The sequence below is a fragment of the Myotis yumanensis genome, unplaced genomic scaffold (genome assembly GCF_028538775.1).
Source record: "Myotis yumanensis isolate MYYU_CA2020_CCGP unplaced genomic scaffold, mMyoYum1.0.hap1 SCAF_7, whole genome shotgun sequence".
Taxonomy (NCBI): Eukaryota; Metazoa; Chordata; class Mammalia; order Chiroptera; family Vespertilionidae; genus Myotis; species Myotis yumanensis.
In genome coordinates, this window is record NW_027223758.1 from 55,573,782 (window position 1) to 55,599,892 (window position 26,111).

The 26,111-nt window shown below is 42.7% G+C and overlaps 1 protein-coding gene across 1 annotated transcript in view; it reads right to left on the reverse strand.

Moving 5' to 3' along the window:
* Positions 1-656: 656 nt before the first annotated feature.
* Positions 657-26,111, reverse strand: part of GREB1L (GREB1 like retinoic acid receptor coactivator) — a 129,568-nt gene continuing 104,113 nt past the window's right edge. The window contains exons 24-35 of the mRNA XM_070420533.1: positions 23,490-24,070; positions 23,187-23,289; positions 20,707-20,862; positions 20,253-20,392; positions 19,246-19,407; positions 18,913-19,117; positions 13,910-14,075; positions 12,525-12,752; positions 11,460-11,601; positions 9,079-9,279; positions 6,367-6,505; positions 657-3,446 (exon numbers count right to left, since the gene is read on the reverse strand). Of these exons, the coding sequence (XP_070276634.1) occupies positions 3,283-3,446; positions 6,367-6,505; positions 9,079-9,279; positions 11,460-11,601; positions 12,525-12,752; positions 13,910-14,075; positions 18,913-19,117; positions 19,246-19,407; positions 20,253-20,392; positions 20,707-20,862; positions 23,187-23,289; positions 23,490-24,070 (2,387 nt within the window). The 3' untranslated portion in view covers positions 657-3,282. The remainder of the gene's footprint in view (positions 3,447-6,366; positions 6,506-9,078; positions 9,280-11,459; positions 11,602-12,524; positions 12,753-13,909; positions 14,076-18,912; positions 19,118-19,245; positions 19,408-20,252; positions 20,393-20,706; positions 20,863-23,186; positions 23,290-23,489; positions 24,071-26,111) is intronic.

Sequence of the window (26,111 nt, forward strand, 5' to 3'; positions counted from 1 at the left end):
GGAAGGTACGACAGTTTCACAGCTTTTAGTCTTTCCAAGGCAACTGTTTTGGAATATGTAGTGGAACACTGGCAGTTTCTATTTGCTCTTGAATTTGTCATCATACTTGTATTTATTGCCCCTCCCAAGGTAATGGGAGCCTTTGGCCTAGGAGACTGTTTTCATGGTTCTATATAAAAGTCTATTATTTTAACAGTTTATAGAACTAACTGAAAGGCATTATTCTGGAATAGCAGTTACTCTCCTAATTTGGTAAAATTAGTTCGAGTTTAGAAATAAATTGGGAGATTAACATCTTACGTCATATTACACAGTTCTTACAAACCATTCTGCCTCAACGAAGGACAGCAAAGCGAGTACAGTTGTCACCTATAAATAAAAGATTGGGAATATGTGTACAATGACTATTTCTAACATCTCTTGAAATAATCATTTATAGATCTGTCTTCCATAATTATGTGGAACTCTGCAAATGGACATCGTTGTGGATAGTTATTTGACACTTTGATGGACTGTTATGCCAGGATAGTAGAGTCATCCAACCTGTGATATATGGACTTCCAGCCTTTCTTGGACACTGTCAGAGTCAGGGAGCTCATTCCATTTATGAATATATCAGAAAGTTAAAGAAGACAAACTTTTTTATTTTGGGTGTGAGAGAATTTTAATACCAAATTAAATGGAAGGACAAGAACATACTGTAGACACAAGACAATTTAAAATCATAAACAAAATGTGAGGTAGACTAGTGAAATTCACCAAATTTTGGTTAAGAAAATTTTACAGTAATAAAGTTAACACAGGTGCCTCCTTTTATAAAAAAAAAAAAAAAGCATTTGCATAAATTACAGCCAAAAAAAACCTGAATACAACAATTCTAATTTTACTTTACATTCAGTATTAACCTGTGTGAACTGTCATAGTTCAACAGGTCCATAGGTTAATTATTATGGAGGCCTAGAGAACACATTCATACCACAATGTTTCTAAGGAATGGCAAGGCTTGAAGCTGAACACACCAAGGTATGTATTAACAAATCATGGTGTCCTGTGCTTGTGCAATTTTATCCTTAAAGGAGAAGGACCTAACATTCTCTGAAGAATTATACTGTTAAGGTGATTTTAAAAGATTTAAACCTTAGTAAGAAAGACATTGAAAAGAATAGGCAGATCAATTTGAACTGTCTATCATTGGGGTGATGGTCTTTTGACTTTATTCTGGTATTTCCTTCCACAGGGTTAAATAGTATTTAAGAGATTATAATCACTTGATTTTTCAGAATGCAGCCTTAACTAATACGGAGTACCTGCATTTAAGTAACTACTTTAAAAATGTTCTTCAGACTATAAAGCCATAAAGCCAGAAGAAAACCTGAGAAGCCATCTGCCCCAGCCAGGTACAACTATTTTAGAATTATTTCAAGTATTTTATTTGCCCTATATAGTAATATAATTGGAATATTGCACAAACAGTGGGTTTCTTGATATCATTTGCATTAGGCCCTTTCAACCAAACAGGAACATTTGAAATACATTCATATCTAAATCAACCTACTTCAAAACGTACCTTTGCCAAAAATTCTGTTATACTAAAATTAGGGAGTATTTTTAAAGCATACATAAGGCAGATCAGATCCTCTTTTAAGGACAATTAAAAATGGGGTTTAAAAGAATTGTTCATTCAAAATATATTTAAAGCATCATAAGTAACTATATTAAAACCAAGAGATCTGCAAACCATTTTCAGGTTAGTATATTCCATCTTACTAGCTGTAAACTCCTTGTTATCACAAGCTAATAAAACTGGTCAATTAACACTATTTGTTCTAAGTAAATGCAGGCTTAGTAGACCCCCTTTCAGTAGTTTCAGGCCATAAATAAGATAATTCAAGTAATAATGGCCATGTTAAGTGGGGATAAAGTGGTACATACGGGCTAATGAGAAAAATGTCAAGAGGTTGTGTGATGAGAATTGGAGTAATTTAAGAGTAAACTTCCAAAAGATTTATTTCTAGAACATTTTCTAAAAATCTGTTTTTAATTTTAAAATAATGGTGAGAAATTTATAGAAACTTATGCCTCCTACTATTGATACTGAACAAACACTTCGCTTGCTGATTTTAATGAGTCAAAGACTTTTTAATGGAATCTTCCTTACTCCTTACAAAAGAATCTACTGAAAGACAGTTCTGTCTCTTTCTATGAGCTCATTTCCCTTTTCATCAATTTCTGTGTAGTTGTCAGTATAGGCAGATAAAATGTTCATTAAGTGTATCATTTATTTATTTTTATTATTATTAAGGTATTACATATGTGTCCTTATCCCTAAGTGTATCTTTTAAAGGAAGCTTTGCTTGGGTCTCTGAAAAGAAACAAACTAGTTCCACTCCATACAGAGCCATTGCCTGACATGTAACTTTGCTGGTGTCAACTGCTTAATTACAACCAAGCAGGGTGGGCGTATGATGACTGCCAAAAGTTCCTTAATTGGCTCAACTACTGAATCAGGTTTCTTATTATACAAGATTAATCACTGTTCCATATTCTCATAGACATGGTGTGCTTAGAGACTGGAAACATTTTTAAAGAATGGAAAAAGCAAAGTAATTTAAGCAAGGAGAAGCTGCTATATACACAGTGCCTGCTCTGCATTTACTGATTTGTTTGTTCAGTTTAAATAGTAAACTTTAAACTCCTGTGGAAATTTTGCCAAAAGTTTCAATACATATAAGATTATAAATCTTAAACTAACACTGCACAGAGAAAGACAAAGCTACTTCTTTTTTTAAATACAAATATCTTCTACATTCTATCATTTCAGACCCCTGAGTAATACTGTACCAAAGTACAGATCTGAAGAGAAACTGAGGGTTCAGGCCTCAAACGTTAATCTTCAATTAATTCCACACCAATGGTGTCTCATGTAACACATTCAGGCTAGCTAATGCTGAGTCAGCTTTACCCCTAACAAGGTGTAGTAGAAAACACAATGCAAACTCCATGTTCGTTCTCCAAAGTATATCCTCCTCAGGCTCCGCGGGCAGACCATGTCTTCAGTAATTGCATAACTGCCTAAGGTGGAGTTAACCTGAATGTAAGGTCCTGAAATGGGACTGAAAGAGAGTAATGCCCCCAAAGATTTGGGGCATTCTTTGGAGAACAGACAAATATGTTGCACTTTGCTCCACAGTGATTGTACTTTAAAGGAAAAAAAACCCAAATAATTGTTTCTGCCCCACTCCCCCTAGGCATCCCTTTGCTATTTTTGGTCTCTTCAAAAGTTCATACATGACGTCCAGTAAGAAAATACAGGGGCTTGTCTTCACTGCTGTTAGCAGTTTGAAATTCATCCCGGAGGCGGAACTGCCACTCATCCTCTAGTTCTAAGCGGACAATTGTCTGGCGTAAGGAGCTTCTGTCTTGGCAAATGAGACACAGGGTAGCACCTTTGGAAAAAAAAAGCAGAAGTGCATTTTAGGCTCAGGAATTGATAAGGTACTTTACCACCTCTCTACAATGTATCCCCTAAGTCAGTGGTTCTCAACCTTCTGGCCCTTAAAAAACAGTTCCTCATGTTGTGACCCAACCATAAAATTATTTTTGTTGCTACTTCATAACTGTAATGTTGCTACTGTTATGAATCGTAATGTAAATATCTGATGTGCAGGATGGTCTTAAGAGACCCCTGTGAAAGGGTCGTTCGACCGCCAAAGGGGTCATGACCCACAGGTTGAGAACTGCTGCCCTAAGTGAACACATCTGAGAACCAACATATTAGGAAAGTAACCCATCATTTAAATTTATTGTTTATTTTGAATAAGTAGTATTACAGATTCAAAAGTCTGAAGGAGTGTAAAGTGAAAAACCTCCCAATTACACCCTCCCTTCCCCCTGTGGTAACCAGTGTTAAAACCAATGCTATAATGTTTCTCCTGTGTTACTCTCAAGTAGGATTTCTCAAACTCAGCTCTATAGGACTGGATTATTCTTGGTTGTGGGGCTGCTCGGTTCTTTTGTTTATTTTTTGAAACAGAACATGATTATATTTAATACACAAGTTTGATACAACCAAAGAGTAAAACACCAGAGTAAAATAGTAATAAAAAACATGGTATTTCATTTGCAGTGCATGAGAAATGGTTAACATCTTTAGTCATAAACAAGCTCTTAAAAACCAATATCAGAGACAATATAATGCAAGGAAACTGGAAAAAATAAAATGAAGTAATACAAGTGATGATTAAGCATATACAATGATTTTGCTGAGCAGCGATGAAGAATAATTTCTCTGCAGTATCACAGTGAGCAGAGTAAAGACACTGGCACCTAATATTCTTCAGTTTTGAACAGTGTTGTACAGTTTGAACTCTCAAAAACACTGGGAGGCAGATTAATGAGAAGGATCTATAATTAGGAGAAAAGCTAGTTTTTAATCTACATATAAATTGAGTATTTTTAACAAGAGCAGTTCCAATTAATTGGAATTATTTCAACAAGTTAGTTGAATAAATTCAATAGGAATGATATAAAAGCATGTTTAATGCAGAGAAAATGTGTGGCCAGTTTAAGCGCCTAAAACACTATTTGCCTATCAATGTATCAGCACAACCCAGAAGGGTACACACAAACTCTATTAGCAGATGATAGCGTAGGGAGTACAGTCAGTCGTACTGTGATCTGTATATATGGGGTCTGGTGGGTACCAGAAATACTGAGGGGACATTTCACCTTGCAGTATTCCTGAAACTAATACAAAATAATATTGAATGTAATCTAATTGAAAAGTAAAAATTATATAAAATGGGGGAGGGTAAAATGAAAAGGAAAACAAAGGTACATAAAGTAATAACTACATACTTAACAAATTTCTATGTCGCCTAGAATCTAAAAAAGATTATTTTAAAAATATATTTTGATTTTTTACAGAGAGGAAGGGAGAGGGATAGAGAGTTAGAAACATCAATGAGACAGAAACATTGATCAGCTGCCTCCTGCACACCACCTACTGGGGATGTGCCCGCAACCAAAGTACATGCCCTTGACTAGAATCAAACCTGGGACCCTTCAGTCTGCAGGCCGACGTTCTATCCACTGAGCCAAACTAGTTAGGGCTAAAAAAGATTATTTTTAATGAATACATTTTAAATCTACTCTATGATAATAAGTAAAATCAGAAATATATGGGAGCCCTGGAGGAGGCCTTGCAATGGCACGTCCTGGGTTTCGGTATTAACGTCTCCAGCTTTCCATCTCCTGGATTCAGTCCAACAGCAACAAGGACAACAGTCAACATGCCTGCTTACAGTTCTCTCCATGCCACCCTTTAGGTCACCTTGGATATGAGCTTTCTCACTCTTGTGTTGCTTGACAGGGAGTGTCCATGGGCATGCTCAAGAGGCATTTCTGAGCCTTTCTGAAGACTGGGTGTTTCAGATGGTGGCAGAAGCAATGGCACGCGTCCTGTTCGTCATCACATGCATATCACCAGGGGGGCTGCTCTGTTCTTATAGGATGTCTAGGAACATCCCTGGCTCCTACCTACTATATTGCCAGCAGCAGCAGTGTGACAACCTAAATATCTCCAGATGTTGTCAAATGTCCCCTGCAAGGCAGTCACCCCCCACTACTGCTCCAGATGTGTGGTTTTTTTTTTGGTGTGTGTATAATTACCTAATTTCACCTATACTCAAAAAGTGGTAATATGCTATAGTGTACACAGTATTCTGAACCTTACTTTTTTCACTGACCTCAGAGGTCATCTTGTCAGGATTATTCGTGATGCCTGATTTACAGTTTGTTCTTAGGTAAATCTAACTCTTTGTATAGTGCATACTTGTCATAACTCAGTAACCTGATTTTTATTAAAATTAGGTTATATGAGAAGCATTACTTCTCTCCTTGCATCGATTCCTTCCTAAACTTAATAGTGGTGAAACATTTAATGTCACAAATCTGGCTATTCATCTAGTATTCATCTTAGTATATCAAGACTTGATTCCTCAGTTGAAACCAAGATACTCAATTTACTGGCAAAAAATGACTGTTAAAGTGCTTTTTTTTAAAAAATATATTTTATTGATTTTTTTACAGAGAGGAAGGGAGAGGGATAGTTAGAAACATCGATGAGAGAGAAACATCGATCAGCTGCCTCCTGCACACTCCCTACTGGGGATGTGCCCGCAACCAAGGTACATGCCCTTGACTGGAATCGAACCTGGGACCCTTGAGTCCGCAGGCCGATGCTCTATCCACTGAGCCAAACCAGTTAGGGCTGTTAAAGTGCTTTTTAAAATATATTTTTCACCTTTGTATTTTGTCCAATGGGAACCAATAGCATTCACAAGCAAAATACTAAATTTGATTTACCTTTTAGAAATTTAAATTTCTTAAGAAGATCAGCACCTACAAAAGAGTCACAGAGGTACAAGAGGAGTCCACTGAAAAACACCCCTTCACAGTTGACATTGCTGGAGTGGGGTCTGGAGCTGATGTAGCATATGGCCACCTGGAATGATCAAGCAGAAGGAGCATGGGCATTTCAGAAGCAAAATGTCTGCACTTTACCTGAATGTGTCAGTATCTTCCTCTTTAGCTGTCTGTTTCAGGATAAGGGAAAAGGGTTTTTTTGTTTGTTTGTTTTATTGAAACTTAAATAAGTTGGTTATTTAAGCTTTGCACCTCTTCTATTTAGTGTACCAAGATTTAACATATTTAAAGCTTCTAGTTTATTTCTCATAATCAGAGATGGTTATGAAAGAATTAGTAGTAAGAAACAAAATAAACCCCTCCATCTAAGAGTGTTTATAAAATAAAAAAGCCATCTTCCACAGAAAGGCATACTGAGGAAAGATAAAATGTTTAGATCACCTTATTAGTGAGAGTAAACATTTTTAATCAGCTTTTCATGTAGATAGACTTAAATTTTCAATTGGTTAGAAGCTTCAAACTGCATGAATTAAATTTTTAGGTGTGTATGGCTTCCATGTAACCACAGAAATTACAGGTAAGTGAATGAGATAGTTGGAGGACCTTGAGAAGGATGGAATGACTAAAAATGTGGGCCAGACTGCTTGGGTTCGAGTACTGGTTCCTTGAGTAGTTGTGTGACTCTGAGCAGTCTCCTTCATTTCACCATATTTCATCTTCCTGCTCTGTAGAGATGATAGTAGTACCTGATTCATAGGACTATTTTGTGAATTAATATAAACAGTAAGTATTCAGTGAGTGTTAGCTGCTGTTAGTAGTAGTGGTATTGGGATTTTGTTGTCTGACATCTAAAGCCCTGGATCTTGGGATGGAAGAGTTGGGAAACCTGGGCTGGACACGTAACTTACGTTGATACCATGAAAGTGTGGTATCTGATGTAAGGCTCCTTCGACTTATAAAATTCAACAATTCATGTCCAACCCACAGTGTAGACTTGTGAGAATGTAAAGTATTTACAGTTAAATTTTAAAAATCAGTTTTAAAAAAAAACTGTATTTATTTCAGAGAGGAAGAGAGAGGGAGAGATAGAAACATCAATGATGAGAGAGAATCACTGATTGGCTGCTTCCTGCACACCCCCTACTGAGGGGATTGAGCCTGCAACCCAGGCATATGCCCTTGACCGGAATCAAACCTGCGCCCTTTCAGTCCGCAGGCTGATGCTCTATCCACTGAGCCAAGCCGGCTAGGGCTAAAAATCAGTTTTCAAAATTAAATATAATTGGTTTCAGTCTTTAGAGATTGTCAACACATGCAAAGAAAAAAAGGCAAGAAGAAATGTAGTATACCAAAATGTTATTGTTCCTGTTACAACTGATTTCATTTTCTAATTTATACCTTTTATTTTTTAAATTCTTTACAAGGAAGATATGTTCTTGAATAGAATAAAATAGAATATTTAAAAACAGTACTGATAATACCAACAGAAAGCTTAGTGGTAGAAGCTGTTTAAGTCTTGAAGGCTATTGGCTATCAGTGGTCAGAAGCCTAAAGGTACAACTTGCAAATTTTTTTATAAAGTAAAACTGATGGAGAACTTGAGACAGAGAAGAGAAAGAATGACAGATAAGGAAATCATGGAAAAGAATGAAGTGCAGGAGTGGAAATGACAATGATAAAAGTCTCCATGATACCTTAAATTGCTCAGCAATCATTGAGCTCCTCTTATGTGCCTACAATAGTGGGTAAGACATAGTGGTCCTCTGGCATGGGGAGAAATACCATCACATGATTAAAACATCTGATGAGTGGATTAAAAAACTAGTATATCTACACAATGGAATACTACACTGTTGTAAAAAAGAAAGAATTCTTACCATTTGCAACAGTATGGGTGGACCTGGAGAATATTATGCTGAGTGAAATAAGCCAGTCGGAGAAAGGTAAATATCACATGATGTCACTCATTTGTGGAAAATAATGAACAAAAAACTGATGGACAAAAATAGATCCAGAGAAGCATCGAACAGACCACCCAACCTCAGAGGGAAGGCGGGGGGGCGGGGGTAAGAGATCAACCAAAGGGCTTGTATGCATGCTTATAAGCATAACCAATGGACACAGGCAGTAGGGGGGTGAGGGCATGTGCTGGGGGTGTGAGTGGCTGGGGAGAAGTTAATGGGGAACAAAGGAGACATGTAATATTTTAAACCAGCGGTCGCCAACCAGTGGTCCATGAGGTCTGGAAGGTTGGCAACTGCTGTTTAAGGAAACCTTTGGAGCAGCGGTTGCCAACTGGTGGTCTGTGAGGTCCGAAAGGTTGGCGACTGCTGCTATAAACAATAAAGAATTTTAAAATAAAATATCATCTGATACATGTGATTGGGGGGGAGCAAACAACTGTTTCTGCCCAGCTAAGGTAGTAGGCTTCTCAGCAGAGCTGACCTCAGAGCTAAGCTTTGAGTGTTCATTGGCTTATTGTGGAGAGGTGAAATGTGTATGGGGAGGGACGACTACCATTGCACCTTGTGTAAGCTTTTGCATAAATGAGTCTGTTCCAAGTTCCTTTTTGTCTTTTTCAAATGGGAACTAAAATGGAAAATAAATGGATGGAAGTGGGTAAAGCACAGTACTAGCCCACTCCCCCTTTACCTCTGGTCCAATGTTAAGATAGCAATCAACAGCTAACACAGGACTCTTGAAGTTCCGGATGGCTTTGGGGAAGAGTTTGTATGAGGCGTGCTGAAGGAACTTCTCCAGAAGGAACTGCGCAGGGGCTGCCAGTAATGTGTGTTCACTGTCGGGAGCACAGACATACTGAAGGGGCAGGATGGGTGCTAAGCTCTCTGACACCTGAAACGAGAGCCGAGATTATCATGGAAAATGTGTTTGTCAGTGGATGAAATAGGCAAGGAAACTGCATTGCATCCTAGCAGTCCCCAAATAATAGTACAACAGTGACAAGTGCTAGGCTCAAATGTAATTCTGTCCTTGGGTTCTGAAAATGTTTTTCACTTACTACAGAACAGTACTGTCGTATCTAACAATTTACCCACAGCAAGAACAGGAGACAATGGAAAAGCAGGCTTCTTTGAAAGTTAATGCATTTAGCAAGTACATTGTGAGGACCAATAGGAAGCCTATTATAGTGCTCTGGATGTGGATGGGATTTATCAAAACTGAGAGGAAAAAAAAGCAAAGGTTTCTAAGCTTACTGGGGATCCATGTTATAAATGATCAGATACCAGTATCTCTTAAACAGAAAAGGATAGCCCATGGAATTTGCAACCTTAACAGGTTTTGATCTGTTACTTTCATTTTTTTGTTTTTAATCATTTTTATTTTTCAATTACAGTTGAAATAGATTAGTTTCAGGTATCCACCCCAGTGATTAGACATTATATAACTTATTAAGTGATCATCCCAATACATCTTGTTGCCCATATGACACCATACAGTTATTAGGATATTATTGACTATATTTCCTATGCTGTGCTTTACACTCCCATGACTATTCTGTAACAACCAATTTGTACTTAGTCTGTTCACCTTTTTCACCCAACCCCCAACTCCCTCCCATCTGATGACCATCAAAATATACTCTGCATCTAAATCTGTTTCTGTTCTGCTTCTTGAGTATATTGCTTGTGGATTTCATGGGGTACAGGTGCGCTGGATCTGTGGACTCCTGGGAGGTGCAGGCCAAGGTCAGCTGCCTTTTGTGTTCTGGCTGGTGCCATCCGGTATGAGCTACAAAGCAATCTGCAGATGGCTGCTACTTTTCCTGGGTTTGGAGGTACCCAGGTGGGGCTAAGCTGTGAACCAAGGCCAACTGCTATTGCCAGGCCTGGGGCCACTTCGTGAGAGGTATGGGCCAGACACTGCTTGTTTGAGAGATTTTAGGCAAGTCTGAAGCATGAGCCAAGACAGGCCATTTGTTTGAAAAAGCCACTGGAAATAGCTTGGGTGGGGTGGGGTCTCCAGGAATCACCAGGGCAGGCAGGAAAACACTGAGCCAAGTTGATGGAGACTCAGATATGGCACCTGCCTGTCATCTCTGTGTGTGGGAGGTGGGGGAGGGAGGGGAGGTGTCTCAGAAAAGGAACAATGGCCTCTGCCAGCACTTTTGTCTGGCAGAAAGCTGTAGCCCCACGCCCCGCCGCCCCCCCCCCCCCCCCCCCCCCGCCAGCTCTTACCCTAATGCCAAACAATTTAGTTCCTCCCTGTATATCCCTGTACCATTTTAGCTGCTGTCCCAGCACTGGTGCTCAGAGGAAGTGTGTGCAAGTAAGTCTATGTGTGGGCCCTTTGAGAGGAACTCCAGCAGCTCTTTGTCTTAGCCACAATTCCCACTGGTTTTTACAGCCAGAAGTTATAGGCACTTCTCTTCCTGGCATTGGAACCCTGGGCTGGGGGTCCTGGTGTGGGGCCAGGATCCTTTGCTCCTCACAGGGGACCTCCCCAGCCGAGAGATCCTTTCTGATTTTTGACCAGCCCATTCTGTGTCTGCTCTTACCAGTCTTCATGTGGCTTCTTCCTTAAATCCCTAGTTGTAGGACTTCTATTCAGCTAGATTTCTGGTGGATCTGAATGATGGTTGTTCTATAGTTTAGTTGTAATTTTGATGTGGTTGTGGGAGAAGGTGAGTACCGCATTTTACCTATGCCACCATCTTGACTGGAAGTCTCTGGTCTTTTGTTTTCTTGACAAGCATCTTGATTTACATTTCTCATGTATTACATAAAAAATACAGAATGTTAAGTTTGAAACTGAATCCTTCACAAATCCTTGAAGGAGTTGTGAAGCCTTAAATCTAAAGAGAAGTAATTTTGTTGTATTTTCAAATGTTATGTCTGGCTGTAGATGAGTCCTCAGCAAGGGAAATGAGGACTGCAAGTGCAAATTTGGCATTAAGGACTCCTCACTTTCTAAGCACAAGTGGCAAGTGCTTAATGCCAGTACCTAATAACAAAGATAACAATTAAGAAATTGTTGTCTTAATTCCAATAGTAGAATCAAGCTTGCATACTTACCATGATCTTTGGTTTAATGATAAAGTCCCTTTGCCCTCCAACCTGAATGTGTTTCTTCATGAGACTGAAGTTATTAAAACGACAGATGAGCAGGCCACTGCTGTTTGTTCTCAGGTTAAAGTCAACGTCTTCACAGAAATACCTAAATCATAATCACAATAGGTTTCTTTGGCTACCTGACCCATCTCAACCGTGATCTTTACACACAAAGAAATAAATGTGTGGCAGATGTTAAGAGACAGCCTCAAACAGAATCAACTTTGCTTTCTTGTAGAGCTGGCCCTCTTAACACTTGCCTGTGTGAAGCCCCTGATTTGGGAATTACAGCCGTTAAATGAAGGAGGAGTGAGGAGAGTTTGGTCCCAGACATTTTTTTGGGACTGTAGGCTCCTTGAACCGAACTAGACTGCACATTCTATATACGCTTGCAAGACGCGAGTGCATAGGTGCTCCAAGTTTTTAAATTCTGGCTGCAAATAGGATGAAGCATCTGTCAAATTTAAAACAAAATAGCTACAGAATATTCTAGTAGCTACAGGATTGGGGGTTGACATAAGAGGGACTTTATAGTCCCTGGCTTTTCTTTGTTTGGCCAGATCAGATTTTCCAGGATATGGACATAATTTATTCAGGAGGCAAGGCCAAGGTTAGCCTGCTCATTCTCACTTACTGGCTTTTCTACAGGATCCAGACCTCTGGTCTTACATTTGGAGAAAGTGATTACCTTCTGAGGTCAGAGGAAGAAGGAAGAATTAACCTTCAGTGGGCTTATGGGTCCACACACTGACTGGTGTTGATTCAACAGTTTGTCCCTATTTCAGTTTTTGTTGAATAATGAGATCGCTGAAACATTTTCCAAGCATTTTATATTGTAACACCTGTTAAGGATTTGGGTCAGTTTGAAGGATGGTGAAGGGACACTTTGAGACTTGATTCTCCCCCTTTCTTCTTGTCCATGTAAAGAGATTCTCAGTTTTCAATTAAAGACAGAAACAGGAATAAAAAACAGGCTAGAGCTGGGTAGAGACAATGACTAGGGTTACTTGCACCCAAGAGCCTGACTACCTGTTGAAGTCGTACTGCACATTCTGAGTCAGGTCTATGTTGAGGAGAATGAAATCGTGCACGTGGCACCTGGAGAACGGGACCCTCAGACTCTGGGAAGCCAGCTTGCTGCTCCATTTCTGTATACCCAGGATTGCATAGTGGATGATTTTTGGTGTTGCTTCAATGTGCTGTAAGACACTCTTCAAGGACACATTCTTACTGGAAACTCCTGCTTCCATGGGCTGGCTATGAAATGTAAATGTAGTTTATATAAGTTATCAATAAATATTATTGAAAACAGGGTCATTTATGAAGGGCCAACACTACTCTACAGTATTAATATCTGTAATATAATTAGCTCATTTACTTTCTCTTAGCCTGGAATGGAGGAAGGTGTCAAGCCCAGTTTTCATACTGCCAGACTGCTAATTTTAGGAAACTGCCTCTAGGGGGTGGGGTGCATCACTTTAAGACTGAGAAACAAAGCCAGCCCCTGCCTCAAAGTGAATAATGAGCAGTAAGTTACTAGAGTGAGGTAGCCCGAGGTCAGAAGTATACTTCCTAGTTCTGGTAATTATTGTATAATGGAATATTTGAGAACGTCACTGACTTCAAATCCACAAGGACACAAAATCACAACGTTTGAATTGGAAGGGCCTAGAAATTTGGCTGTGTTTCAACGAGGGTGTTATTGACATCTGGGGCCATTTCTTGTGTTGGACTTTCCCATTTTTATTATCCTTCTGGTTCTCATGGACCCCTCACCACTGCCCCAAGAGGAAAACCTCTGAGACTGCCCCAACCATAATTTTACAGGTGATGAAATTGAGAAAGGTGAAATAATTTTCCCTTTCATCCAGATAACATGGCAAAGCTGGGGCTAAAAAGCAGGTTCCCTGATTTAGAAGCCAATGACTTTTTTTTTTTTTTAATCTTCACTCCAGGATATTTGTCTATTGATTTTTAGAGAGAGGGAAAGACAGAGAGAAATATTAATGAGAGAGAAACACATCGATTGGTTGCCTCCTGCACACGCCCTGACTAGGGCCCAGGCCAAGGAGAAGCCTGCAACCAAGGTACAGGCCCTTGACCAGAATCAAACCCAGGACCCTTTAGTCCTTAGGCCAACACTCTCTCCACTGAGCCAAACCAGCAAGGGCTGGGCTTTCTAAACAAAACATACTCTCAATAGATTTATAGCTAACCAAAGCCATGATGCAGAAATGGTCCGGGAATTTAATGGCATACTGAATGTCTAAATTTTTTTAAAAATGTACTTGTGAGGGTGGTCTTGTGGATGCACGTTCTGCTCTGGAAAGCTATACCTCTTCTATTTACTTCCATGCATAACTGCAGCCAAGGAGAGGATCTTCTCAATAGGACTGCTCGGGAAGTACCACTACCTGGTCTGCTCCTGAACACTGTGAATGTTCCACAGGACACATGAGTCATCCATCACAACGATGAAAGGCCAGACACACTGGCGTTTAATTCCCAGCTCTTCCAGGCGGTTCCTCTCCAGTTCCAGGTTGTGGTATGACAGCTCCTTAATGAGAAACCTGGCAGCACCTGGAAGGCAACACAAGTACAGCTGCACGTCCTTCACTCAGGAAGCCCCACAGATAGCTCACACTCTCCACAGGCATGCCTGTTCACATGGTGACCACTGTGAGCAGGGTCAACTAGATTTTCAGAGCAAACTTTAGTGTAGGTAAAAATCACAGAGGAAGTCTTTAAAATGCAGACTCCTGGAGCCTAACACCAAAGATTCACTTGAGTAGGTCTGATAAGGGGACAGAAACCAGAGATGTCTGATGATACAGATGATTCATGAACTACACTTTGAGGAATATAGCAAGAATCCAGTTTCCCTGATAGGACAAAGGATGCCACATGGAGGAAACTCATTACTAGTCAGTTTCTGAAAGTCATGATAAGAGGCTCTGTCTCAGAAGCAGTCTCTCACATGTTCTGCACTAGGGAGTAGCCAGAGCCTGCGGTTAGTGGGTATGCCACTTACACTAATGTGTTCCCTGCTTTAGATAACTTTAGGAAATTGGTAGCATCTTCTCTGAAGATGATTCTGGAAACTGGCATTTTTTTCCTAGATATTTCTTTTTTTTTTTTTTTGCAAGAGGCTGTGTGGTATAGTGAGTAGTAGAAAAGACTGGAGCCAAGCTGCCTAGGTTTGAATCCTGATTCCACCACTTTCTAACTTTGACAATGAACAAATGAACTCCCCTGTGCCTTGGCTTCTCCACCTGTAAGAAGGCAATGATAGCATCTACTTCGTGAATTGTACAGTGCTTGGGATAGTGCCTAGCATGTACTAAGTACTCAATGAATGTTAGCAATTAAGATGATTGTCAAGCCAGTCAGAGAAAGACAAATATCACATGATCTTACTTATATGTGGAATCTAATGAACAAAATAAGCTGATGAACAAAATAGGTCCAGAGGCATGGATGTATGTAACAAACTGACACATCTCAGAGGGGTGAGGGGGATGAGAAGAGATTAGCCAAAAAACTTACATACATATATGCATAGCCCATGGACACAGACAATAGTGTGGTGAAGTCCTGGGGTGGGCAGGGGCTAGTGGAGGAGTGCAAAGGGGGGGGGGAGTAGGGGATATCTGCAATACTGTCAGCAATAAAAAATATATATTAAAGATGATTATCACCAGGCATTAGCCAAATTTTATGAGTGGCCCACCCTAAAATGAAAACAAAATGTAGATAATGAAATGAAGGGTAGTAAAGCTAGCAAGTCTAACCAGGAAAACTATTTGAATAGATGAAGAGAAATAGGATTTAGGAAAATATACTGTCTAAGAGCATGAATGTAATAGTTTACATTCTCAGCATAATAAGGATCATATATGAAAAACCCACAGTAACATACTCAGTGGTGAAAGACTGAAAGCTTTTTCTCTAAGATCAGGAATAAGACAAGGATGTCCACATTAAGATGATCCTGGAAATCATAGCCAGAGCAATTTGGCAAAAAAGAAGTAAAAGGCATCCAAATTGTAAAGGAAGAAGTAAAAGTATCTCTCTTTGTAGGCAACATTATCTTGTATGTAGAAAACCCTAAAGATTTCACACACAAAAAAAGCTGTTAGAATAAAGTGAGTCAGTGAATACAAAACCACTCAAAAGTCAGTTGGGTTTATATAACAATAATCTAAAAGGGAAATTAAGAAAACAATGTAATAGTACCAAAAGAATATGATTATTAGGAATAAATGTTTAATCAAGGAGGCACAAGACTTGTACACAGAAAAGCACAAAACATTGCAGAAGAAGTTAAGTAAGACTCAAATGGAAAGGCATCACATGTTCATGGGTCAGAAGATGTAATATTGTTAAGATGTCAATATTACCCAAGGCAGTCTACAGATTTAATAGAATCTCAATCAAAATCTCAATTTTTTTTTCAGAAGTAGAAAGTCCATCTTTAAATTCATATGGAATCTCAAGGGATGCTGAGGAGCCAAAACAATCTTGAAGAAGAACAAAGTTGGAGGTCTCTTAGCTGATTTCAAATTTACTACAAAACTACGATAATCAAAGCAATGTAGTAGTGGCATAAAGATAGATATATAGACAAATGGAATAAAAATACTGAGCCCAGCACTATACTCTTGCATATATGCTCAAATGATATGACAAAGGCACCAAGACCATTCATTAGGGAAAGAATAGTCTCTTTAACAAATGGTGTTGGGAATGAAGTTGGACCATTATACTATGTAAAAAAATTAAAATGGATCAAATAACTAATGCAAGAACCAAAACTATAAAACTTTTTGTTGTTGTTAATCTTCATCTGAGGATATTTTTCCATTGATTTTTAGAGAGAGTGAAAGGGAGGAGGGGAGACAGAAGCATTGATGTGAGAGAGACACATCGATTGGTTGCCTCCCACACCCACTTGGACCAGGGCCGGGGATTGAGCCTGCAACCGAGGTACAGCCCTTGACTGGAATTGAACCCGGGACCCTTCAGTCCATGAGTCAATGCTCCATACACTGAGCCAAATCAGCAAAACTATAAAACTCAGAAATGGGGAAAGCTTGATGATGTTGGATTTGGCAATGATTTTTTGGATCTGACACCAAAGCACAGGCAACAAAATAAAAAATATAAGGCCAGACTATGTAAACATCTGAAACTTCTGTGCAAAGGACACAACTGTGAAAAGGCAACCTACAGATTGGGAGAAAATATTTACAAACCATATATCTGATGAGGGGTTAAATATCCAGAATATATAAAGAACAACAAGTCAACAATAACAAAATCAACCTGATTAAAAAATAGGCAAAGCACATGAATAGATTCTCCAAAGAAAATATACAAATGACTAAAACGCACATGAAAAGACACATGACATCACTAATTAGGGAAATGCAAATCTAGTCACAATAAGATCCACCTCACAGCCATTAGGATATGAGGATATGGAAAGACAAACGATTCTGCACTGTTGGTAGGAATGTAAAATTGTACAGTCATTATGGAAAACAGTATGCTACTTCCTCAAAAACTTAAAAGCAGAATTTTATGATTTAGCAATTCCACTTCTGGTTATATCCAAAAGAACTGAAAACAGGTCTTGAAGAGATATGTGTACACCCATGTTCATAACACCATTATTCACAGTAGCCAAAAGGTGGGGAGCAACCAAGTGTCCACTGATTGGTGAATGGGTGGAGAAAGTGTGTAGACATACAGTGGAATATTGTTCAGCCTTAAAAAGGAATTAATGGTACTGAGATTCAGTTTTGCCAGAGGAAGAGTTCTGGAGATTGGTTGCACAACAATGAGGATATACTGAACACTGCTGATCTGTACACTTAAAAATGGCTGAGATGGTAAGTTTTATGTAATGTGTTTCTTATCACAAATAAAATTGAAAAAAGATATTTGCATTAATTTCATTTGCATATATATTGGCTTTTCTCCCCCCAAATTTGCAAAAATGGCAAAGCTAGCACTAAGGAAATTCAGGCAGATCTGGGATGAGGAAACTTTTTTTACCTAAAGGTCAATAAAGCGGGGGAAGGGGTAATTTGAGGATCAGATTCATATAGAAAAATATTTTAGTTTGGGGATATGTGGTTTTGGGGAGGATAAAGGATCAGAAATATGTAAAAATCTTAATTGCTATAAAGTGATAAACATGGAAAATAAAATTGCATCAAAATAATAAACCAGTTTTTAAAAATACTTTAATCCTGTATTAAGGCTAAGGTTTTTTTGTTTTGTTTTTTTTATTTTATATTTTATTGATTTTTTACAGAGAGGAAGGGAGAGAGATAAAGAGTTAGAAACATTGATCAGCTGCCTCCTGCACATCCCCCACTGGGGATGTGCCAGCAGCCCAGGTACATGCCCTTGACCGGAATTGAACCCGGGACCCTTCAGTCCGCAGGCTGACGCTCTATCCACTGAGCCAAACCGGTTTCGGCAAGGCTAAGGTTTAAGAACATGAAAAGGAGTGGAAAGGAGAACAAGAAATGAAGAGACCTAATAAGGAGAGGAGAGAGATGAACAGACAGAGGGAGAGGCAGCAGTGAAGTGGGACAATAAGGGCAAGAGAGACCCTGGAAAGGAGGACCATGAAGATTTAGGGAAACTTCTCGGGTCTCATTTGCTGTTCACTCCAGGTCTGAGCTGGATGTTCTTACTTCCCTCAAAAGTGTCAATTAGCGGCTCTTGATCCTCCGCCCTTCTGAGACTCTGCACTAAGTCAGACACCCACAGAAGCGGGTCAGAAAAATGATTAAGAACTACGATGCGAGAAGTGACCAGACAGTACTGCTCTAAACTACTGATCCAGTTTGAGGTAAATGGAGGCATTCTAGATTTCTCCAGTGCCTCCCTCAACAACCCTGTCACACTCAGCAACCAAGTGCCCTCCCCTTGGAGGAAATCAGCCCATTGCTCTTAAACCCTGTGGGGAAAGGCAGGAAAGACGTCTTCCAGGCACTGTTAAGATGACTGCCACAGTTCCTGGTTGTATAGAACTCCCTAGAACTTGCCACGCACCTTAAAAATGATTAGGGACCCCTTGGGCACCCCTTCAGATGCCTCCAGACTACCCTCTCACTGTCACATTCCTGCTGCTGGTGTGCCCCGCCCAGGAACCTCTACTACTTCAAGCCCTCCCCAGGGTGCTCAATACACCAGTGACTTCTTTAGTTACTATAGTACTCAGAAGTGAAAAGTTCTGCAAAACTGCAGATACAGGAAAAATAATCATTTAAAGAGGAGTAGAAGTCCTTTGGTCAGGAGGGCAGGACACTTTCCAGAGGCAGGGGAACCTTTGAAAGTTTCACGCCCAGGGAATGGAGCTTATCGTTCAGCCCTGCTCCCTATCCCAGGGGGCCCTTACCCACGCCTGCGTTATTGAACGTGCCAGGAAGCACAAGCATGATGTGGTTGGGCCAGTACTTGCGGTACAGCGGCATCTCATATTCTTTGACCACTAGAAGATGCAGGTGGCTGATGCCCTCCATGGCGTGAAAAAGGTTTAGGAGTCCATCCTCATGGCGACCACTGGAAGGAGTGAAAATAGGGCTCTTGACCGCATTCAAATTCTGTTGAAAGAAAAAAACAAAAACAAAAACCAGAGGCCAAAAAGGGAAATTAAAACCCTTAGATTTAAGAAGCTTCGAGAACCTGATATAGTACCTGATAGTCCTTGTGTCCAGATACTATCACCCACCTTGTCTGAAACCAGGGGCAGTCGCATGCTCTCCAGGTGTTTGCCCTGATTGCTGAAGACAAAATGACTCTCTTTGGATTTGGGAATGATGAAATAGAGCTGCACCTCTTCTCCCAGCATGGAGGAAGAGAACGTGAACGCGTGAAGGGTGGAGTCAGACATCTACATTTGCAAAGAAGGAAAGGAATGTAAGCTCACAGTTGACAGACTTCAAGGCCACGTGCTAAGATTGTTATTGAGAATGTACACCTGCCACAGGACCTGGCCATGGACAGGGTTGGAAAGGCAAATACTTCATCTTCGGTAGCTGCCGCTGGTATGAGTGTCAAGCATCTTGCCCCTGCACAGCCTGTCCGTGGGTGGCTTGGCACTGTCTTTGCAACCCCAAATAGGCCCTGGATACTACTCTCACTTGCTACTTTTCCCATCATTTGTACTTAAAGATGCTCTGGCAGAAAACAGATACTATGGGGTACCGGCTCACCTGTGTTCCTCCCTTTCAGTTCTTTCTAAATAAAAGAGTAAACACGGACTCCTCTGTATGCCTAGTGGTCAAAACCATCCCATGCTAGAAATAAGGATATGATTAGGTAGGTGCAAATCAACAAACTTGTTTACTGCTTCAAGGGCCGGCCATATAGATTTGTTAGATAATAGCACCATTTTCATCAACAACCCAAAGGGGGTTTCACTAAATATGTCATAATATCCAGTTTCTTCAGGATCAGTTTTTTCAGTGTCTCAGCTATTTTCTGACACATGTGACCGTTTTGATGAAGTGACTTAAGACACTAAAATTTAGTTTATTTCCCTCTCTTACCAACCCCAGCCACATTCCTAAAAAGCCCCAAGTAATTTTAATCAACTGCTTCATGCACCGTGCTCACAAAGAGTGGCTCCATTTCATAAATGAGCATCCTTAGAGGAGGGCTGAAAAGGGGAACCTTAGTTTTCACCCTTTAAACATGAAGTCACGCTAGGTAGCAGGCAACGGGGAAGGGCTGCACCTGGGAGGCGGAGGTGAAGTCCATGTACTGGTGGCACTGCTCGCAGTGGTGGAAGGTGTTGTAGGCGGCGTACTTGGTCAGCATCATAGACATAGTTTCTCGTTTTCTGGGCTCTTCAGCTCTGGATTCCTTTATTGCTTCTGTGTACATAGGGGCAGAAAACCTTCCCATGATATGCATGAAGCCCCTATGCCTGGGAGAAAGTCCCCGGCTCCCTGAAAGGGTTTTTCCAAGGATTCTAGAATTTACACTCTGAGAAGCAGGTATGAAAAGTAAAAGGTGATGTGTGTGTGTGTGTGTGTGTGTGTGTGTGTGTGTGTGTGTAAGGGCAGAGAAATGCAGAGAGGAGACTTACATAAGCTGCTCTCAAAGATTAAACTGCCTCGGGCCTCCTGCCCGACTTAGGTTCCCCTTGACCTTCAGAGGAGATAAGCCTGGCTCTGCTTGCACTGACCTTGTTCGACCCCTGCTAGCTTCTCCGTGTATACCAGGCTCATCAGCCTGAACTTGGGATCATGCACGCTGATGTCAAAGGGCATTTTACTGAAGCTCTCGATGTCGGGCCAGGGCTCTCCCTCGGACTGGCTCACTCCGCTGCTTTCGCTGTGATCTAGGACAAGAGAAAGAAAGTGTGCACAGCAGGCAGATGGCCCAGCCTCCCTCCCAAGTGTCAGGGACAAAGTTTCATGAAATATAAACTCCAATGAGTAGACAAAGGCATTTCTGGAAAATGAGCTCCCATTCCAAGGTGCAGGGAACCAGAACTGTCCCTTCATACCCATGCTGGGAGGGACGCCTGCCCTGACTGGCCCCCAACATTAGACTCTGCACATTTGGTCCATATCTATGAGATCAACTAGTCTCCCACGTGAGCTCATTAAATTGCTTTAAAAGCTTATTTAATTTTGGATGATCTAAGTTCTTAGAGTGTTAGTTGTGGGGTTTTCAGAGACCGACAGCCTGCGTATGAGACTTCAGGGATGTGCTGAGCAAGGTTCTCAATGTCTGCTTCGTGTCAGAATCGTGGGGAAGCTGTTTGGGCTACACCCCCTCCCATCTCCTTTATCACCAGGCACCTGTGGGGGCTTAAAGCTCTACTCAGGTCCCATATGCAGTCAAGGTTGAATAGCCCAGGGTTTGAGTTCAGCTGCTGCTGCCCCTTACTACTCACACCTGCAGGCGCCAACCTTAACACTCACAGTTCCCTGATTGTTGTAAGAGTTCCAGATGGTGTGTTTAAAGTGTCAGACACTGGTAGGCACGTGGTGGGTATGCAACAGATATTTATTGTTATTAATAAAATTTGTAAGATCAAAGCTTGACAACTTTCAAAAGGAGAAAGGAAGAAACTTTAAAAAAAGTCTGGAGGGGTGGGGGGGAAATGGGGGGATAAGGACGCATATGTAATACCTTAATCAATAAAGAAAAAATTAATTTAAAAAAGTCTAGAGATGAGAAGTACAGCTCTTATCTTTTTAACATGATGCTGCTTATTTTTCTATCCTCGGGCTGAAGTTTGCATTTTATTTAAAAGCTAAAGCTCATTCTAGTTTTTAAAAAAGGGGTCACTGTGCCTCTCTGAGCACTGTCACATCCATCACACTGAAACGAGGGAGAAGGAATAAAGCCAAACCAACAGCACTTCTTGCTACAAAGGCCAGGCTCGAGGGTCATGGGCTGTGCAGACTGTCTCACAGTTCATTGCACAGATTTGGGATCTGAGGAGAAAATTAAGGGTATCGCTGTCTGTGGTGCCAAGGGCCTTGTGGGAAAGTTGGCAGATGGAGGGTTCCTCCAGGTTGGTTTGGTCCCAGTGTTCTGAGGCCAACCGGGAGCTCTGGGTCCCTTCTAAGGTGGGCCTGGTGCAGCTCAGCTGGAGACACAAGGAGATGTGGCTGTGACCATGGACTGTGTGGGTCTGGAATCATGCATATGAGCTGGTAATGATATAGGGCCGAAGTGATTTTAAAATGATTAAATATGGCTGATTTTACCTAGTCTTGCTCTGGACTAAACTAGTCCCTTGGGCTTGTCACAGAACAGGTCGACTATTTAGGAAAAGCAAGTGAGGTGAGATCTCCAAGGCTAATCTGATGGAAGATGCCAGGGCCTTTCCCTCCTTCTCACTTGAGAACTTCTACCTCATTACCTCTACTTGCCTCCAGTGTCTCTCCTCTCTTATCCCCCATCTCTCCCCCCCATTTCCCTCCAGCACGGTCAGTCATTCTGAGATGTGAAGCCAGATTCAAGTCCACCCTATCCTTAGCCACAAGCTAATGCTGGCTGAGCCCTGCTCACACCAGTTTGGGGATGGGCTACAGAGCGGGACTGTCCTACAGGTACCAGCCGGGGGAGCGCTGGGAAGGGGGCACAGCTGAGATGATCTTTCTGAAAACCAGCCCCCACAGCCCTGATAGGCATGAGCCCCTGTGTGTCACTGCAAACGTGAAGGGGTTTGTTCATGGCTCAGGCTTCTGTTGCACATGGAAGTTTTCATTTCATGAGAGTAATTAACCCATATACCTTCCCTCAGAGCCTGCGGTTAACACAGAAGATACACTGACTCACCAGCAAAGCCCTAGGATCCAGAATATAAAACATGCCCAGACCATTAAGCTCAGCACCACAACTGAATTTTAAACCTAAATGATTTCACCACCTGAGCAATTAATCAACCAAACAGAGCTTCATAAAATGCCTTTTTGCCCAGCGTTTGGCTGCATCCTGAGACGGAGAGGCTCAAGGAAGGGGAAGACTCCACTGCTGACCACAAGGGGCTAGAGCACAGCCACCGTTTACTCACACCCACTTGCCGGCCCGTTGCCTTGGCTCTCACAGGATCCCTGCCCGTGGGTCCCAGGAGAAATCCCAGGAGGTAAAGAAAGCTCCTAACGTCCCATCTCTCGCCCCTGCCCGCCCAGGTTCAGAACTCACCTGTGTTGATCTCGCCCTCATCATACACATCCACCTCCAGGAGCCTGATGAGCATGCGGAAGAGGATCCTAAGGAACTGCAAATAGGAGCCTGTCTTCCCCACCTGTGGAAATAGTTTTAAATGGGGAGAGAGGGAAGGAAAAGAGGTTTCACACCTGGGCTCTTCGTGTCTCCTGCTCCGAGAGCCCTGAATGAGGTCCTCATTGTTCTGGATCACACCCCTCTCCTTCTGCCCCCGAGTTTCCCTGGCTTCTTTCCTTCTTGGGGACCCCAACTTAGGACAGGGTCTGGCCCCGGCCCTACCTGGGGGGGCCCGGTCAGCAGCAGTCGTCGGGGGTGGCAGGCCCGGGCGCCGGAGTTGGGGTCGGGCTGGTTGCTGTAGTCGGCGTGGTGCTGCCGAGCCGAGGTCCACTGCCTGTAGTAGAGGGACTGCTCCTCGCTGCCCAGGTCCTTGTGCAGGAGCGGCCGCAGGGAGCTCACCCAGGCCACGTCCGCGTGGGGCAGCAGGGATGCAGAGGACGGCAGCTTGCCTCCCCTCTGGGAGCCCAGGAGGCTGTAGGCCGCTTTGGACAGAATCACTATTGGGGGCAGGGTGGCATGCAAGCCCCTACAACCGTGGACAGGCCCAGTGGGCCACGGGAGAGCCCGGGGACCCGAAGAGGAGGAGGATGACGACGAAGGCTTGGAGGTGGTGCTGCTCGCCATCTGGGGGCCCAGGGAATCACACTCCTGCTTCAGGGTCTCCCCAGCTCCCGCTGTGCCTGCAGAGACCCCTTCCTCCAGCCCTGTGCTGTTGGCTGGGCTCTGGAAGCTGGGGGTCAGGGGCTGCTTCTGGGACTTGTCCGCGGTGCTGGAAGAGCTCACCCCATTCTCCATGATGGAGCCTGAAAGCAGATGGACAGAGCCCACCCTGTGACTGACGCCAGGGTTCCTGGCACCTCCGGGAAGAAGGGCAAGGCCAGGAAACCAGGCTCTGGGCACCAGCTCCAGAAACTATGCTAGAAATCTTCCCCTTGCCCTCCCTCCGCATGCTTCCTCCGCTCCCCTGCCCTGGCTCAGGGTGGGATGGGCCAATGGGAGACACTGGCTGGAAACTGGTTGTTTATTCCCTGGCTCGCCCCAGCAGGGTCTCCAGGGTGGGCAGCCTTTCTCCATGAGGGCTGCGGCCCTGTCATGCTGGCTCCTCTGGCTTCTTCAGGCCCAGCAGGGGTCAGGGCACCCTGGGGTTACCTGTATCACATCTTTGTAAATAGTCCATTATTGAACGTTCCTCAATTACCTCATTTGGATGTGCTATCTGATTCACTCCAGAACACTGACCACTGCAGGCGCCACATTCCAGTTCTGCTCAAGTGGCACCGCCACCTCCTGGGGTCTGAGGACCTCACCCTCCTGGCTGTGGACAACCTCCCCAGCTGTGACCATTTCCATGGACACCCAAACCAGCGTGGGGACGCCTCCATGGGAAGGAAGATGGAAGCATAATCTACTCGTAATGAGGTGCTGCTCTCACCCAGAGGCCCCTGCACATTTGGCCAATTCACTACAAATGTGTTTTCCCTCTAACAGGGCAGTCACTCTTTGGATTGAGGACACACCTAAAGCTCATTACATTTAGGACTGAGGCCCTCTCTGGGCTCAGATCAGTGCTTCCCAGGCATGTAGGTCAAATCCCAACCTTGGGAGATTCTAGATCAGCGGTCCTCAACCTGTGGGTCGTGACCCCTTTGGCGGTCGAACGACCCTTTCACAGGAGGTCGCCTAAGACCATCCTGCATATCAGATATTTACATTACGATTCATAACAGTAGCAACATTACAGTTATGAAGTAGCAACGAAAATAATTTTATGGTTGGGACACAACATGAGGAACTGTATCTAAAGGGCCAGAAGGTTGAGAACCACTGTTCTAGATGAACACCAGGAACTGGAGGTTATTGCAACCAAGTCACTCCACTTGCTCATCTGACTTGTCTTTCCATGTTGTTTGAGAGCATGCCTTTCTGTCATGGCCCTGACCTTCAGAGTCCACATGTCTGCGCACTTTGAGCAGTGAGCCTTCCCGAGGACTCTTGGAGTCCGCCCAGGGCTGAGGGATGTGTGCTCAGTGGTGTGAGCACAGCCTGCATGTCAGGTTGTCCTCAAAGGGAAGGAAATTCTAAATAGCAGAAGGCAAACCATTACCTTTGTGTGAGTTCATCAGAGCAAGGGCAAGACTATGTGAGCCTTGTGGGACGGTTCTGGCAGTCGGGGCAAGGAGGGGATCTGATTAAAGAGCCACAGGAAGGAAGGCAAAGTCTCCTCCACTGATGCTGGCATCCCAAAGCTTCTAGATGGGACAGCCGTCCTCCCTCTGTTACCCTTTCCTCTCCTTGCCCTTATTCTGAACTAGTCTCAGAGAGAAACCTGGGGAGCCTTTAGTGGAGGGGCAGGAGGTACAGCCCTGGTCCCTGGGGAGCAGCTGAGCCCACCCAGTAGAACAGTCCCCCAGCTCTTCAGGCTGATGGTCACCATTGAAAGAGAAAACCCCACCAATAGCAGCCTTTTCAGTTCCCACAGCTACAGGATGAACAGAAAGACCAGCGCTGGTTTCGGACACGCAGTGGTGTGTGTGTTTGCGTGCCTGTCATAGTGACGGATGGAGGAAAGGGAGTGGGGACAGAGGAACAGGACTGGTTACCTCTGGCAGGGGCTTTTCATTTCTCCTCTCTCCTCTCTGTTTTGTTACATGCTCCAAGTTTTCCATGTTAAGTTTTATTACTTTCATAGTCAGAAACAAATGGAAATACTGTCGTATTTGCTATAATACAATTTATCAGAAGAAAACGCACGTGGAGCACTGCCATATAGGCCATATGCTAATGCTGCAAGAGAGGGGCTGGCAGGCTGCATGGTGGACCATCAGTCAGCCAGTGGCCTCAGAG